The sequence below is a fragment of the Narcine bancroftii genome, chromosome 14, assembly GCF_036971445.1.
Source record: "Narcine bancroftii isolate sNarBan1 chromosome 14, sNarBan1.hap1, whole genome shotgun sequence".
NCBI classification, from domain to species: domain Eukaryota; kingdom Metazoa; phylum Chordata; class Chondrichthyes; order Torpediniformes; family Narcinidae; genus Narcine; species Narcine bancroftii.
The window spans coordinates 59,034,889-59,050,955 of NC_091482.1; the positions used below are offsets into that span (position 1 = coordinate 59,034,889).

Consider the following 16,067-nt stretch of genomic DNA (forward strand, 5'->3'; position numbering starts at 1 on the left):
TTTTCGTGCATGGAATATTTAGGTCAGGAGCTGTAACTAATACCAGATTGCAACATACGACAAAAGAGGGAGCACGGTTTTACACAAATGCAGGGAAAGAAAGACATCTATTCCATTTCACTTTATATGCCCAGGAAAAACTAATGTACAATCGAGCTAGCATCTTACCGAAAAGCCACTTGAATGAGCCACAGTTCTCCTCTTCCTCGATTCTGTTGAAAGGTAAACTCAACTGTGCTGGGCTCAGGATGGAGATTACAAAAGAAATAATACTCACGCAGCCTCTTCATACTTCTTGTACACCCATTTGAACTTGAAGAAGATGTCAGGTTTCAGCAACAGCATCTGCCATGTATCAAAGTACTTCTGAATTTTGGCCACAATTTCCCCCTCTACAAAATAAAAAAAAAGCTCTTAGAAGCAGCGTGCTCCTGTATTAATGTATGAAAGCTGCAGGGCTGATTTGGGAATCCATACCACCCCCCTCTGGCTTCCTCCCACTTGTGGTGGTACACTGCCGGCCTACTGCAGGGGGCAACCTCTGTACCTGCAGGAGTGTACCGCCGGCCTACTGCAGGGAGCAACCTCTCTACCTGCAGGAGTCTACCGTTGGCCTACTGCAGGGGGTATCCTCTGTACCTGCAGGAGTGTACCGCCGGCCTACTGCAGGGAGCAACCTCTGTACCTGCAGGAGTCTACCGTTGGCCTACTGCAGGGGGTATCCTCTGTACCTGCAGGAGTGTACCGCCGGCCTACTGCAGGGAGCAACCTCTGTACCTGCAGGAGTCTACCGTTGGCCTACTGCAGGGAGCAACCTCTGTACCTGCAGGAGTCTACCGTTGGCCTACTGCAGGGGGCATCCTCTGTACCTGCAGGAGTGTACCGCCGGCCTACTGCTGGGGGCAACTTCTGTACCTGCAGGAATGTACCGCCGGCCTACTGCAGGGGACAACCTCTGTACCTGCAGGAGTGTACCACCAGTGGCCTACTGCAGGGGGAAACCTCTGTACCTGCAGGAGTCTACCGCTGGCCTACTGCAGGGGGCAACTTCTGTACCTACAGGAGTGTACCGCCGGCCTACTGCAGGGGACAACCTCTGTACCTGCAGGAGTCTACCGCCGGCCTACTGCTGGGGGAAACTTCTGTACCTACAGGAGTGTACCACCAGTGGCCTACTGCAGGGGGCAACCTCTGTACCTGCAGGAGTGTGCCACCGGCCTACTGCAGGGGGCAACTTCTGAACCTACAGGAGTGTACCGCCGGCCTACTGCAGAGGGCAATCTCTGTACCTGCAGGAGTGTACCGCCGGCCTACTGCAGGGGGAAACTTCTGTACCTGCAGGAATGTACCGCCGGCCAACTGCAGGGGACAACCTCTGTACCTGCAGGAGTGTACCACCAGCGGCTTACTGCAGGGGGCAACCTCTGTACCTGCAGGAGTCTACTGCCGGCCTACTGCAGGGGGCAACTTCTGTACCTGCAGGAATGTACCGCCAGCCTACTGCAGGGGACAACCTCTGTACCTGCAGGAGTGTACCACCAGCGGCCTACTGCAGGGGGCAACCTCTGTACCTGCAGGAGTCTACCGCCGGCCTACTGCAGGGAGCAACCTCTGTACCTGCAGGAGAGTAAAGGGGACAGGATTACACCTGGCCGGCTGTCAATCAGTCGACCTGAATGGATCAAGCTCCACTCAGTCGGGTGTCAATCACCCTCCGGGATATAAGCCTGTGCCAGCCTCCGAAGTCTCTCAGAGTTACTGAAACTACAGCCAGCCTGGCTCTGTGGAAGTCTTTGTGGATTAAAGCCTGTTGTACAGTCTTTACCTTGTGTGTGTCTGATTCTGTCCAACAGCGCACCACAATTTAATCCACAAAAAGAATTTTTTTTTCCATGGCTGCCATGGAAAAACTTGAGCGCAGGTCGCCTCGAAGTCAACCCACGCCACCTAGAAGCCCAGATACGTTTCGAGATCTAGCGGCACACGGTCGAAGCAATCATCAAGGCGCACAAAGACGGCATCCTGGACTCAGAACAGAAGACGCTGGCCCTACTCCGGTCAAAGCTGGGTCCCCATGCCTTCCAGGCAACCAAAGGCTGCTCCGAGTACAAGGAAGCAATGGACACTCTCAAGACCTTGTACAAGCCCACCATGAATACGGTCTTTGCAAGGTACCTCCTCAATCCCCTAGCCCAGCAACCCGGGGAGACGGCTGAGTCTTACCTGGTACTCCTGCAAGAGTTGGCCCAACTGTGTCTGGCTGAACCTGGGGTAGGCGCAGAGGAGGTAGGATGCCTTCGTCTGAGGGCTACGCTCGAGGGCCATCCGGCAGAAGCTGCTGGAACATAGTATCTACACCCTGACTAAGACTGTGGAAGTGGTCCAAACCCTGGAAGCTGCAGCCCTGCATATCGAAGCCTTCGACTCCAGGTTCCCCCAGGCTCCCTCATGCCCGCCTCACACTGCAGCTGCAGCCCTAGACTGAACTGGGGAGGAGAACATCACTGCGGCGGGTACCCGGCGCCCCTGTAAGTACTGTGGATCCTGGTGTGAGTCAGACCGATGATTGCGCTAAAATTGTCCGGCTAAGAACCAGTACTGTCCCTGATGTGGCAAGAAAGGCCAATTTGCTGAAGTGTGCCTCTCAAAACTAGCCGGCAGCTCAGCAGCCCTTTATGACCTCCCCAACTCCCCTGCAGACCCCTCCATGTGCGCATGCCAGGCGGCGCCATTGTCCCCGCTATGACTTCCGCCCTCCCTGACCCCGACAGTGCAGCATCTGGCCCCGCCAGCGACGATCACAGTGTGTGTCCCTTGCACCCAGAACAGCCCCCGCTCTTGCCAGAGCCGCTCGATGAAAACTACAGCAATGCCACTTCTGGCTGATGGAATGACGTCACGTCTGCCGGCTGCAATGAACATGGCGTGACGAACGTGTGGTGCCACCATTTTTGGCTGGGCAGAGGCCAACACGGAAGGCCCACGACGATGACGGGGACAATGTGGTCAACACGGGCGATGACCAGGCTCCCCCACCGACACTGTCTACGCCTCCGGGTGTCATCAGTTCCCTCATGCCGCACCCCATGACCGACAGCGACGTGGTCAACATGGGGGATAACCTGGCTGCCCTACTGACGCTCCCCATACCTCCGGACGCCATAAATCACCGCACAAAGCCGGAGAGTGATGACTCCGACCCTGAGATGGTCCTGGCTACCACCACTCTGACCAGGGACATCCCTCATGACCTTGGGCATTCTATGATGGACGTGCAAGTCAACGGGCAGGTAACAAAGTGCCTGTTCGACAGTGGCAGCACTGAGAGTTTCATTCGCCTGAGCGTGGCCCACCCGAGAAATTAAAAGTCCATCCCACCACCTTCTCGATAGCCCTCGCCGCCAAGGATAAGACTGTTGGTACCCTCGGGCGCTGCTCAGCCGATATAACTGTGGGAGGGGAGACGTACATGGAGCTCAGGCTCCTGGTCATGCCCAAACTCTGTGCCCCAGTCCTCCTGGGCCTGAATTTCCAGTGCCACCTGCAGAGTGTCACCCTTGCCTTTGGGGGGCCCCAACCTCCACTCACATTGCACAGCGCGCCAACCTACCAGCCCTGGCCAACCTGCAACCTCTCCACACTACACATCACCCCCCTGGCGCTCTTAGCACATCTTGCACTAGGCTGCAAGCTGATGCCACTAGAAGTAGGCGCTATTGCGCCACAGACAGAGACTTTATCAAGGCGGAGGTGCGACGACTCCTGGCAGAAGGTGTCATAGACCCTAGTAACAGTCCTTGGAAAGTCCAAGTCCTGATGGTCAAAGGGGGAAGTAAGCCGAGGATGGTCGTGGATTACAGCCAGACCATACTGGTACACCCAACTGGACGCCTACCCCCTGCCGAGGTTAGTCGACATGGTCAACAAGATAGCCCGCTACCGGGTTTTCTCCACAATTGACCTGAAGTCGGTGTATCACCAAATCCCCATCCACCCAAAGGACAAGCCCAACACCACCTTCGAGTGTACCAGTTCCGCCGAGTTCCCTTTGGGGTCACGAACGGGGTCTCCGTCTTCCAGCAGGAGATGGATCGCATGGTAGACCGGCACAAGCTAAAGGCAATGTTCCCGTATCTGAATAACATCACTATCTGCGGCCATTACTACCAGCAGGACCACAATGTCAACCTGGAGAAATTCCTCCAGACGGCCGGGGAGCTGAACCTCACTTACAAGTGTGTGTTCAGCACCACCTGCCTCGCCATCCTGGGTACATTGTGGCCCATGGGGTCATCAGCCCAGATCCAGAAAGGATCCCGCCCCCCCCACGCTAAAGGCTCTCCACAGGTGCCTTTGCCTATTCTCCTACTACTCGCAGTGGGTCCCTCGCTTCTTGGACAAGGTCCGCCCACTGGCCCAAGCTACAACTTTTCCCCTCCCACCCGAGGCGCAGGCAGCCTTCATGTGCATCAGGCAGGATATCGCAAACGCCATGATACAGGCTGTGGATGAGGACTCCCCCTTCCAGGTAGAGAACGATGCCTCCAAGGGAGCCCTCGCTGCTACCCTCAACCAAGGGGGGGGGGGGCCCGTCGCCTTCTTCTCTAGGAACTGCCACGGTTCCAAACTAGGGCATTCCACCATTGAAAAGGAGGCCCAGGCCATTGTGGAAGCGGTCTGCCACTGGTGCCACTACCTGGCCAGCAGGAGATTCACCCTCCTCACCGACCAGTGGGCCAAGGCGTGCATGTTTAACACTACCTACAAGAGCAAGATCAAGAACGACAAAATCCTGCGCTGGAGAGTCGAATGGCAACCTACAGCTACGACATCCAGTTCTGCCCTGGGAAGTTTAACGACTCCCCCGATGCCCTCTCTCGGACCTGCGTGTCTATGCACGATGACAGGCTGCAGGCACTGTCATCTGTGTGTCACCAGGTTATACCGCTTCATTAAGTCCCAGAACCTGCCATATACCATCAGGGATGTCAGGGACATGACTGAGGCCTGTTGGGTCTGCGCGGAGTGTAAACCCTGCTTTTTCCACCTGCCCCAGGCCCATGTCGTAAAGGCCACTCGGCCCTTTGAGCGTCTCAGCATGGATTTTAAAGGGCCCCTGCCTTCCACTTCCTTACGGTAGTGGATGAGTACTCACGCCTCCCTTTCGCTATCCCTTGCCCGGACACCTCCACAGCCACCGTCATTAGGGCCCTGGAGCAGATCTTCCACCATGTTTGGCTACCCCACTTTCATCCACAGTTACTGGGGGTCTAGTTTTACGAGTGACGAGCTGCGCCAGTATCTGACGGCGAGGGGCATCACGACTAGCCACACGACTAGTTATAACCTGAGAGGCAATGGGCAAGTGGAATGCGTAAAAGGGGTGGTCTGAAAGGCAGTCCTCCTGGCCCTCAAGTCAAAAGGGTGGGCTGTTGAATACTGACGGCCTGCCCAAGGCGATCCATGCCATTTGGACCCCTCATGAACATCTGTTCTCATTCCCCAGGAGGTTGGCGACTGGCATGGTTTGTGTCCCTGGGACCGGTGCTCCTGTGTAAGCACGTACGGGCACACAAGGACGAACCCCTGGTCGAGCAGGTTTTCCTCCGACAGTGAACCACAACTATGCCTATGTTAGGTTCGGCAGTGGCAGGGAGGACACCGTCTCAACCAGGGACCTGGCACCAGCAGGAGCACCCACCATTCCACAGCATCCTTCAGCCCAGGACGATACCGACCTGGCGTACATCCCCGACCCCAGGCAGGTATGGGGGGCGCAGGACCTCGTTGATGACCAGGGGCCCACTTCAGCCCTGGGGGGATGAACCTGCCCCCCCACCCGTCCAATATGACTCTCATACGTCAACCCTGGCCCCCTCGGCCACCCCTCTGCACGGCACCATACCAGTCACTCAGACCCCTGCCGCCACCCCCCCTACTTCCCCTCTGACCGGCGACCAGGAGCCAGTCCTACAGCGGTCACAGAGACTCCGGCGCTTGCCGGATCGTCTCAATCTGTAAATAGTGTATTTGTATAGTGGGTACGATTCGTTGTTACTGCCCCCCCCCCCCGGGACAACTTTAAAGAGGGGGGTAAATGTGGTGGTACACCACCGGCCTACTGCAGGGGGCAACCTTTGTACCTGCAGGAGAGTAAAGGGGACAGGACTACATCTGGTCGGCTGTCAATCAGTCGACCTGAATGGATCAAGCCCAACCTGGTCGGGTGTCAATCGCCCTCCGGGATATAAGCCTGCGCCGGCCTCCGAAGTCTCTCAGAGTTACTGCAGCGACAGCCAGCCTGGCTCTGTGGAAGTCTTTGTGGATTAAAGCCAGTTGTACAGTCTTTACCTTGCGTGTGTCTGATTCTGTCTAACAGCGCTCCACACCACCCTCACCGCTCAGCCAACACAAAGGGGTTACTAATTCATTTCCTGTGGGGGTGAAAAGCTGCTTGCTGCTAATCTGCAGGTTCATGTTTCAATTTTTATCCTTGATTAAAATGCAAGACCATTGCTGTGAAATCACCCCATTGCAATTTTTGTAATGAACTGTAATTTCATGAATGCGTCAGATTGGTTTATGAATGGATGAATTAAAATGGCAGGGTGGGATTTAGCTTCAACATGCATTGTGCTTTTGAGTAATTTGCCTGCGGGATAGAACTCAACTCGTAATTAAGTGCATCAAAATTAATTATAATTACCTCAGACATCTTTGCGTAGAAGAGGTAGATTTTCACTGCAGTCAAATTATACAAAGGAGTATTATTATACTGTCCAAACATCAGATGATTGCATTAAACAGGGAGAAATTTGTGATTACCATGGAGAGATACTCGGAGGAAAAGCCTGTTGGAGATGTCTAATGTTATGGCTCTCAGGAACAGCAGTATATCCACAGAGGCAGTTTCATTGTTCTCGCCTAATATTTTCTCCAAGTGGTTGCAAGTTGACTCCACAGTGATGGCGAGGGCTCTCTGAAGACCAGGTCCAGACAAGGCTAAAATGCATGCACAGATCAGTCGCGTCAAACTTTAAATTGTACGCAGTGATTTTATAGAAAATATACTTTCGTCCAGTGAAATTGTTCTGTTAAAAGAAAGGTGTTCGGTGTATCATGCCTTACAATAGAGTGTCTTACAGTACCTGGAGTGAAGCACCAGAGTCTGCAGACACTGTGATGGCAGCCAAAGCACAGAAATGCTGGAGGAACCCAGACGGTCTCACAGCACCCATAGGAGGTAAAGATATATTACCGACGTTTCAGGCCTGAGCCCTTCCTCAAGCTGTGAGCCTTTAATCCCCCAGCCTTTAATTTAGCTACTTGACTATTTTTGCTTGCATCTTGAGAAGGGCTCTGGCCCCAAAGCATCTATATTTACCTCCTATGGATCTTCATAATGGACTGAGTGAGTGAAAGGTGAATAGTGAACCACAAGGGGATTGTGCTTTAATTGGTTAGAATCAATCACCTACACTAAGTATGCAAGTGCAATAGACGTGTTGCAGCCCTACCACCTCCAGCCGTCACAATGATTTGTAATCCTTTGGTGTCAGACATGCAGGGGAAGACAAGATAATTCCTGCAGACATTCAGGCCAAACTACAAAGAAATTAACACTGGCAGAGTTTATCTTTGACAGACATTCAGATGATCCTCTCAGGGATTCACCCCTGGGATGTGACAGAATAAGTACCTCGGCTGCAAAAGCCTGGTCTCCTCCCCAGCATTCCCACGTGACCAATGCCGAGATCGAGAGAGCCCCTGACTTCCTTGTATTAATTTGATTTCACTTCCGTTCAGCAGATGGGTCGATCTAACTGATTCACTGAAAGTAACACGGCCTCCAGTTTCTACAGTACTTAGACTGCACTCTAGTGGGATTGACTGCAGAATGTATTGGAATATTAATTCAGCTTTAATGAAGTCAGACTGTGAAACAGAAGCTATAATATTTAGGAAAGAGAATAATACAGAATAAAAAAAAGATCATCGCAGTAAAAGAGAGAAGAGAGCAACTAAAGGTACACAGGGATGTTAACCCTTAAATATCCATCAGATTCCGGAAATAATGTCTCCATGTGCTGGACAAGCTCCTAAATACCTATTGTGATGGATTATATCATATTTTATAGATATAGATATGTTTTTGAAGGAGATAGATTGTGGGGGTTTTGTAGGTCACAAGCAAACACAAACACTTCACAAAACAGATCTCATTTAAAATGCAAGAGCTTTGCTCAAACCAGACAGTCTGGGCTCCGAGTACCTTTGCAAAAACTTTGAAGAAGGCTTATAGAGACTTCACAGGTAGGTGTTAATTGGACATGCTGTGGAGTAATGTTTTGGAAGCAACAGATGAACAGATTCAGAAGATTAGATGCCGCAATCTGTCTGAATGCAGTTTACTGTTCTAAGAAGATCATGTGGTTTTGCAAGGAGAGAGAGAGAGAGAGAGAGAGAGAGAGGAGAGAGACCAAAAAGGCTTTCTCTAAGAAAGAGAGAGAGAAAAAGGAACTGGTTTCTGCAGTCATGGCAAGCTGGGAGCTTGTTCAAACCCCATTTTGAAGACGGGTTGTGAGTTCTGAGTTCATCCTGTTGAAATAACCCATTTGGTCCATACAAGAGGAAATGGCTGGCTGGAGTGTTTCACCTGAAATAAGGGGAAACAAAAAGGAACTCTGTGGTGGCCTGCAGAAGAGGATATCATTTGGAAAACCCTGATGGGGCACGTTTCTTCGGCAAGACACTGAAGTGGCTGATCAGAGAGTATCAGTTTCCGCATATCCACCGACCAATGAATCTCTCTCTGAAACCAGTGCGAACCTTCCTGAGCAGTAACCAATGACTTATAAACACCAGAGCCTGGTGAAAATTAAATTCTGTGCACAGTATAAGAATTGCCTGATACCAGTGAACTTGGAAGAGTGAGCAGTGAGACTGAACTGTAAATCAAAGAACATTCCTGAACTTATACACATTACATACATGTGCACTTAGAATTAGAAGGGGGTTAAGTTAATAATAATTTGATCCTGTTTTTATGTTTAAAGAAAATTAAAAATGACTTTTGCTTAAGTAACCATTTGTCTTGGGGAATTTCTATTGCTGCTGGGTTTTGGGATCCTCTAGGCCTGTAACACTAATGATACCCCACAGTGAAGTATTATGAAAAACAAAGATTATTAGGTGTTGGATTATAAATGTAATCCTAATTCCAAAAAAGTAAAACTAACCTCACACATTATATGAATGGATATTTAATAATATAAATTTTCTACTATGAAGCTTTCAACTATAAAACATTTTTATTGGGATTCAAAAAATTGCCTTGAAGATATTATTCTTTCCAACTAAAGATTAGAAAACGCAGATTAATTTGGGCAGCAGGGACTTGTGGGCCAGAAGGGCCTGTAACCATGCAGTATGTTTAAATTTTAAATTTTAACATGCTTGCTACCTCATGGAACAATAACTCAAGCATTAAACACTTTCAGTTCTGGTACTATCAGTGTAAAAAAACTGACTGGAATATATTGCTAATATATTTGGAGATCTTTTTTCATACTGTAGGCATTTGGGAAATTTTAAATTAGTGACCAAAACTAGAGAACACGTTTTTCTTTGCTGCGTCACATTGATTAAAAGAAAAATATCCTGCCATGAACTATTTAGTTAATTTGTTCTTTACAGTTCTTTGAGCACCAGAAGCATCTCATGCTCTTCATCAGTTGACCCTTGCATTCATGTTAATATTTGCAGCGAGCTGTGACAACTAAGGGATAGAAGAATGACCATGTTTAATGAACCATTTCCGGTTCAAAGTTTCGCGACGTTATCTTGGACATTATTTTGAGAATATGTGCTGTTAATGCATCAACTGGAAATCAAAAGTGCAGCACCATTTGATACATGGTACAGTGAAGCTTGGATTGAGTACTGGATTTCTGGTGTCAGTGCAGCCGTATAATAATAAAATGCATCCTTGAACAGCCAGGGTCACATTCTGAGAGACAGCGGGAGATAAAACTTTACCACCAACTTGCAAGCAAAAAAAAAAATCTTACCTTTCGCAAAATAAGGGCGAGTCTGCTTCCAGATGGAAGTGTTGTTGTTGAAAATGATGCCGTTTTCATCCATGCCAAGGCAATGAAGAGCATGTTTATTCCCAAACCTGGTGTTGTAGTGAGATTTCTTCATCACATGGATCACAGCGGAGGGCCTAAACAAAAAGTTAGAATTGAAAAACAGCCGGAGGGATCTAGTGGTCTGTTCCTAACCCCTGCTGCAGGTTGAATCAATCAAAACAATGCAGTAAAATGCCTGCTAAGGTATAATTATAAGTGAGAAGACTGGATCAGATAAGAAATCGAGCCTGGTTGATCTCCTTATAGCATACCATTTCCACAAACCAAATTAATGCCTGTTTAATTTTAATATAAGTGATAGAGATTTTCTGTCCATCAGTCAGTACATTAAATACAGAACATGGCAGACAACCAAATTTTTTTTGCAAATTTTCAAATGGATTTACCTGCTCATAATAATTGTTTCCTCACCGTAGATCCACACTCTCACTATCTCACCATACTTCGCGTTGTAATAATTGCTGGCACTGCCAATTCCCATCCATAAAAATCTACCATAGGAGATGAGTGGTCCAATGCCCAGACAGAAGGAAGGGCCTGCTTAAAGAGATTGCACAGTTAACCACACTCGGGTGATTTTTCTTCTGCTTAACTCTCTCTCCTCTCCTCTCTCTCCGCTCTCTCCGCTCTCTCCGCTCTCTCCGCTCTCTCCGCTCTCTCCGCTCTCTCCGCTCTCTCCGCTCTCTCCGCTCTCTCCGCTCTCTCTCTCTCTCTCTCTCTCTCTCTCTCTCTCTCTCTCTCTCTCTCTCTCTCTCTCTCTCTCTCTCTCTCTCTCTCTCTCTCTCGTGGGTTTCCTTACCTGGACATGGTGGCTTCCTTTGCAAGAGCTTGATAAAAGTGAAAAGTAATCCCAGGAATAGGAGAAGAGAAAGTGTGGCCCTTGATGCCACTTGAGGCACCACCTCAGCTGTTATGTTCTGATGGGCTGGCTTCAACATCTGCCTCAATGTAGCGTCGAGGACAACCTGCCTCATTTCTGCATGAGCTGAAGTTGAAAGGAAGGAAAGGAGATTAGGTGATTCTGCTCATGAGCCTAGCGTAAGATGAAGTTTTATATGGCAGTAAGGCAGGGGTTGAAATATGAGGGACGAGAAGTGAAGCCAAAATAAAAAGATAAAGTTACTTTCTCAAAAGGGAAAATTCTGCGCAACCTTGGACAGAACCAAACAAAATGGTGATTGCAGTTCTAATTTTAATCTGTAATTTTGCCCTTGGACACTCATTGGTGTCCTTGGTCTCAACCTAATCATTGAGAATGGATCTTCATTGAGTTTATATAGAGTGAATTTTATTAAATGCACTTAATTGCCTCTCCTTCACTAATTAGGAATTTCCATTTGTTCCCAGGTCTTATTTTGTTCATTTACTGGCTGATAATTAATTTCCATTCCTCTGCTACCCCACTTTGTATTTGTTTTATTTAAGGCTCTCTTCCCCATATATTTTGCCATCTCCTTATTCCCCGTTATTTTTGCTGCAATGCAGTACTTCCTTGCTCTTGTTCCAAATAAGCGACTGAACAATTTTATTGGCAACATTTAGAATCAAAGCCTGCGATATTTTCTCTACAATGGAGCAGGTTGAGAAATACTTTGAATGTTCCAACACTGCATTCAGTCTGGTTCAAGAGCCCTTTTGCAGGGATTCCACCACCACCTGCGGTTAGCTTTGTACTTTACTGATTTACTGTGCAAATGTTTATTGAAGCATAGCCAAAACAGCTTCAGACAAATATGTGCATGTTAATTGAGCTGAGTCTCAGCCTAAATATTCAATTTTTCTTCTTCCAATGTTACTGCTGCTGGTGTAGGCTTGGGAGGAGTGGAGATGCACACCTCCATGGGCTCCTACAGACTGATCATCGTGCCCACCAACAGCCCTATTCAGGTCCATGCCCAAGATGGCGGCGCCGACACTCAAGAACCCAGACCATGGGGGGGAATGCAGGCTCTGGGGATGGGGGGAAAGCAGCGGGCCAGCGCAGGGCACCAGCGCAGAAGAACGCCCTTCCCTTGTCCACCCAGGAACGATATATCTGGGAGAAGCCCCTTCAGGGCAGGAGACCACAACGGTGGGGGCCAAATGGGGGCCTCACATGAAGTTGCAGGATGCCGGCTCGTGGGAACCCAGGTTTTGGGACTGGGGTTGCCAAAGAGCTTCAGGAGCTGACAGCTTCTTAACTACTTTTGGGGAGGGGGGGCTTCAGAACGGAGGCATGGTCACTGCAGCGTAATTACAGTGCCAGGTTGGGAGTTTGGATGTTCTCCAGGTGTCCTCCTGCTTTTTCTCCAGGTACTCCAATTTGCAGCCATCCTCCAAAAACCCCAAGAAAGAGATCATTTGGTTGACTAGGTATAATTGAGCGCACAGGTTTCACAGGCCGGAAGAACCTTTTGCCATGCTGCCCCGTTAAATTTAACATCAATATTAAACCGGAGGCTGAGGAGGGGGACTTGGATGCCTGGAGCCTGGGTTTACCTTTGGAACAGACACAAGGGTAGGCAATACAGGAGCACAGGGCATCAGGGAAGTGTTGGCGAGATCCATAGTCACTCAACGTCTCCGAAGGCACTTCCTTTTACTTGCCTTGATTCGGGCACTGGACTACTGCCGTCTCTTTGTGTGGTCATGCATTTTGTGCACTTATGTACAAAACAATAAAGGGATCTTGAAATGACCTTGTGTTTTTGATACATTGGCCCCTCTTTACAAAGGAGGCCAACTCATCTAAAGTCTCCTCTGTGATAGTACAGATCTATCACCAATGTACATAGTGTATATAGTTACTGTATCTAGACTGTGCTTACAGCGATTGGCTGAGAGCTAAGCCACGCCTACTGTCTGGGCCTTAAAGGATTGTGTCTCTAGCCAGGTCGGATCATTCCGGACTGGTCGGCCACCTGTGAAGAGCTCCTGTCTTTTGCTAATAAAAGCCTTGGTTTGGGTCAACAAGTCTTTGGTTCTTTTGACGAGCTCTACATCCTCCCTAACTTAAATAATGTAAAACAAGTCACTACGTGGGACTTGTTGCACTTTAGAGTTTAATTAAAAACAGTTCAGAAACGTTAGCCAAAATGATACCATAAATTAAACAAAATTTTTAAAAAATTAAACTTCAAATATTTTATTCTGAATCTACTATTGAGTGAAGTTATTTCTTTTGATGTGGTGAAACTGATCTAAAATACGACAGAATTTTATCTACTTTTAACACTTCAGTATAGAGCAAAATAATTGTGATATCTTCCTTTGTAGGTATTTTGTAGAAACCCTCTCCCTCTCACAGGTAACTATTTTTGGTTATTGCTTTGAATTAGAAAATTGATTTGTTTTTTTCTAAAATGGTTGAGATATATAGAAAAGATTAGGCAAATTGTAAATCATTCAATGATGTAGAAATATCTGTTGTTCAGATATTAGTAATGTTTAAATAGAGGTGTCATTCAGAAATACCTGTAATAGCTTGGAACCTGAAGGATATTCCTTTCCCGATCTTGCTCCAGCATTTTTGCTTTGAAACTCCATGAATACTGTCTTTCTTTTTATAACAGGCTTAATTTTGGTTGACAAACCCAAAGTTGCTAGGAAACAGAAATCTATCTTAAAATCCATTAGGGCCTCATCCCTTCCACTTTGGGATATTAAAATGCAAGGAAAAAACTTGACTGAAAGATGAGATGTGTACATTATCACTGAAAGCACCTCACAAGATAGGCATGGAATATATGCCCACACAGGCCATTTCTGTGCCTTTTTCTTCATGATTTTGTCCGAAAAGCTCTGCTTCCCTTAAATTTTTCCACTGAAACAAAACCTTATTTAATTTGATTGGTTTACCTCAACAGCTTCTCTGGAGAGGTTTCCGTGGCAACTGGCTTTCTCCTGGATTATCCCACGAACAGGAATCGCTGTTTAAAAGGCTCTTCGTGGTTTTTGCTCTGCCCAGCAGGGATCTGATGGGTAAAATGCAGATATTTCTACCTGCTCAGGGAATTCTCGGCTACAATGTTTGCCCCAGTTAATGTTTTGTCTTCAGATGAGGAGAATGGGCAGAGATGTGGGCAGATGAAATATAATGTTGGAAAGCGTTCAGTCATGCACTTTGGTTGAAAAGAATAAACAAGCAGACTTTTTACTAAATGGGAAGAACATTGAAAATACCCAGATGCATAGGGACTTGGGAGTCTTCATACAGGACAGCCTGAAGGTAAATTTGCATGTTGAGACGACAGAGAAGAAGCCTGGACATTCATTTGAAGAGGAATAAAATATCAGAGGAGGGATGTGATGTTGAGGCTTTATAAAGCACCGGTGAGGACCTCACTTGGAGTATTGAGAGCAGTTTTGGGCTCCTCATTTAAGAAAGGATGTGCTGACAATGGAGAGGGTTCAGAGGAGGTTCACAAGGATGAAAGGATTATTACGAGGAGCATTTGATGGACTTTGGCCTGCATTAGTTGGAACTTAGGAGAACCTCACTGAAACATTTTGAATATTGAATGGCGTGGACAGAGTGGATGTAGAAAGGTTGTTTCCCAGGGAGAGTCTAGGACAAGAGGGGACAACTTCAGGATTGAAGGGCGTCCGCTTAGAACAGAGATACGGAGGTAGTTCTTCACCCAGAGTGGCGAATATTTTGCCTCAGTGGTAGTGGAGGCCAAGTCATTGGGTGTATTTAAGACAGTGATTGATAGGTTTTTGATCAGCCAGGGCATCCAAGTTATGGGAAGAAGGCCGGTAGTGGGACTGAATGAGGCAATGGTGGGGAAGACTCGATGGGCTGAATAATCTATTTCTGCTCCTATATTTTATAGTCTTATAGTCTCATAAACCACTGAGCTGTGGAAATTCTAGGCATTATCCACTTCCCTGTTGGGGCCTGTTCTATTTTCACCAAACTGCGATCATTCAATCATGCATAGAATAGACATTCTTCCTCTGAGCCTCGTGGGTCTGATTTTGGCAACAAAACTACCTTGGTTACTCAGGTCACATATCTGTCCTGCTAACTCCAGCCTACTGACTGCTGGCAAAGCAAACTAGGTCAGGGGTGGGGTTAGTGGGGTGGACACCATAGCAGCCCTGCAAGACTGCTTTGAGACCACGTACTGGAGCTGTTTCAAGGAGGTGGCCACTTACAATGGTCACATAAACACAGAGGAGTACATGAGCTCAGTGACTGGCTACATCAGCATGTTCATTGAGGATGTCATTGAGATGGGGGGGGCGTGGCGAGATGGTGTAATCCCTGTCATTGAGATGGGGGGGGCGTGGCGAGATGGTGTAATCCCTGTCCTCTCTGGTCAGACTTTTAAGTACCCATTTTTTAACCCTTTATTTTTAATTTAAAAATTTTAATTTTTAGTTTGATATTTTGGTGAGCCATTATGGCTGCTAATGTTAAAAAAAAACTAAGTGTCAGTTACAAAAGAAAATACAGTTTCGAAGTGCAGAAGAATTGGGGCCTAAATGACTTGAAACAGCCTTGGATTCGATTTCAGCGATCCCCAAGCCTCAACGATCACCGGTTAAAGTAACAGCCACTCACCAGTCTCAAGATGGCGCTGGTTCGACCCGTTTTGCGAAGGAAGGAGCGTGCTCCTGAGAAGTTGGGCACGAGCCTGGGGGCTTGTTACAAAGAATAACCCCGTTGGAAGAGATGGGAGCACGGAGGAAGAGGACTGTGACGCTAGACACGCAGTCTATAGCAACTGTGGGCTTGAGTAGCCCTGCTAATTATGGAGGATTCCGTAATTTTATTAAAACATTGTCTGCGGGGGGAGAACAGCGACGACCCCCTGAGGAAGTCGGGGGGGGGGTGGTCGTCGTTGGGTGTCCAAACTCACAGCAAAACAACTAGAATGCTGCCTTTTGAAGATCGACAAGAAGAGGACTTACCTTATTCTACCACTGCAC

General features: G+C 47.9%; 1 protein-coding gene across 3 annotated transcripts in view; it reads right to left on the reverse strand.

The window, feature by feature from the left end:
- cyp19a1a (cytochrome P450, family 19, subfamily A, polypeptide 1a) overlaps nucleotides 1–14,103 on the reverse strand; it is a 52,349-nt gene extending 38,246 nt beyond the window's left edge. For 2 of the 3 annotated variants that reach the window (XM_069911399.1, XM_069911398.1), the window contains exons 1-6: nucleotides 13,989–14,103; nucleotides 10,951–11,136; nucleotides 10,538–10,688; nucleotides 10,071–10,225; nucleotides 6,826–7,002; nucleotides 278–392 (exon numbers count right to left, since the gene is read on the reverse strand). In XM_069911399.1, the coding sequence (XP_069767500.1) occupies nucleotides 278–392; nucleotides 6,826–7,002; nucleotides 10,071–10,225; nucleotides 10,538–10,688; nucleotides 10,951–11,125 (773 nt within the window). In that variant the 5' untranslated portion in view covers nucleotides 11,126–11,136; nucleotides 13,989–14,103. The remainder of the gene's footprint in view (nucleotides 1–277; nucleotides 393–6,825; nucleotides 7,003–10,070; nucleotides 10,226–10,537; nucleotides 10,689–10,950; nucleotides 11,137–13,988) is intronic. The other variant, XM_069911400.1, reaches the window with a different exon arrangement.
- Between the last annotated feature and the right edge of the window lie 1,964 nt (nucleotides 14,104–16,067).